Source organism: Charadrius vociferus, unplaced genomic scaffold (genome assembly GCF_000708025.1).
Source record: "Charadrius vociferus isolate BGI_N301 unplaced genomic scaffold, ASM70802v2 scaffold38, whole genome shotgun sequence".
NCBI classification, from domain to species: Eukaryota; Metazoa; Chordata; class Aves; order Charadriiformes; family Charadriidae; genus Charadrius; species Charadrius vociferus.
Genome location: NW_009650176.1, coordinates 5,277,250 through 5,278,699, shown reverse-complemented (window position 1 = coordinate 5,278,699; position 1,450 = coordinate 5,277,250). Strand labels below are relative to the sequence as shown.

The 1,450-nt window shown below is 50.6% G+C and overlaps 1 protein-coding gene across 1 annotated transcript in view; it reads left to right on the top strand.

The window, feature by feature from the left end:
* Window positions 1–243, top strand: part of HMX3 (H6 family homeobox 3) — a gene marked incomplete at its 5' end in the record, with an annotated part of 4,135 nt that extends 3,892 nt beyond the window's left edge. The window contains one exon of the mRNA XM_009892758.1: window positions 159–243. Within this exon, the coding sequence (XP_009891060.1) occupies window positions 159–243 (85 nt within the window). The remainder of the gene's footprint in view (window positions 1–158) is intronic.
* Window positions 244–1,450: the final 1,207 nt, after the last annotated feature.

Sequence of the window (1,450 nt, the reverse complement as noted above, 5' to 3'; positions counted from 1 at the left end):
AGGGCAGCTGTTCTGCTTCTTGCTGTCCTTGCGCGCCGCGGAATCGACAGCGGACAACAAGGTGTGAAGGTTTTTTTTCCCAAGTCTCCCCAAACTCCATCCTATCCCCAAATGTTCCGGGAAAACCAGAAATCAGAGGTTTAATCTCTTCCTTCTAGGGATGAGGTGACATTTGGCGGTGGATGCCCAGCGAGCGAGGGCTCTGCCGCCGCCCCGGCTTCCCCGGCTGAGCTGAGCCGCTAAAAAAAAAAAACCAAAAAACAAGTTGCTTCATTCCTCTAAGCTGTGAGGAACTCCACAACCACTTCTGTTTACTGCTGCAACCCCACTCGGCAAATCTCTGCCTTTGTTTGCAATTCGGGAGATAACACGGTTCTTCTCGGCCACTGTTTTGAGCTCGGCTGAACAGAACTAGCTCGCTTGTTTGTGGTCGAAACATACATGTATTTCTTTTATTTGGTAGTAAATAGAGGCTTACTGTGTATAGCAAAACAGCGGGAGGGGAAAGATATAAACTTCCCGGGCACCAGATTTAGGGATTTCAGAAGAGTTTTGCCTCCCGGAGGGCTGGAGAAGGGACCGGGCTGCGCGGTTCGTCCCTTCCAGCAGCCGCACGCTCCCGGAAAGCAAGTTTGGGAGGTTGGTATTTTTTTATTCTTCTTTTTTTAATTTATTTTTTATTTTTAATCCGAAGACTTGCAAATTATCCGGTGGGAAACGATGTGTGTTTCTGCTGGCGGTGGCTGCGCAGCGCAGGACGGGCGGCAGAGGTGGGGACACACACGGTGGGGGACACAAGAAGCCGCTCCCCGCTCCGGGGGGTAATAATCCCGCTTCAAAGCAGTGGTGAAGTACGGGGGGTTTTGGGGGGGGGGTATTTTTTTTTTTTTTTTCAAATATGCTGCAAGTGTCTCTGTAATAATCACTTTACTCTATCGACTCGGTATAGTGCGCTAACGGAATGAGAAGACCATTAAGAGCATTAACAGATTGGTACAGCATAATGCTTCAGTTCATATTGATCGCGAAACGTCTGTAAAATATTGTTTCAAATGAATCTATTGTTCCTGCGCTCTTTCGGCGGTGTTGATGACCTTGGTTTGTTCTCGCACATCCAAATTATCCTCTCGCCTCTCCCATCTCGTTGGGAACCGGGTGGTGGGACCCGCCGGCCCTGCCGCCCCCGCGGACCCGCGCCCGGCGAAAGTGGGGGGCTAAGGGGTCGGAACCACCTCAAAAATGTGGGGAAAATAAAATAATAATTAAAAAAAAAGAAAAAAAAAAAGCAAAGGGGACGGGGACGGTGTGAGTCTGCCCCCCAAACCTCCCTCTGCCCTGGACCGGGCGCGGGTGCGCAGATAAAACAGCATCCCCGGGTTAACCAGGCAAAGTTGCCCAACGGAGAGGACTAAACCTGTTTACATCGATATCTAGTCGAAGGGGGGGGGGG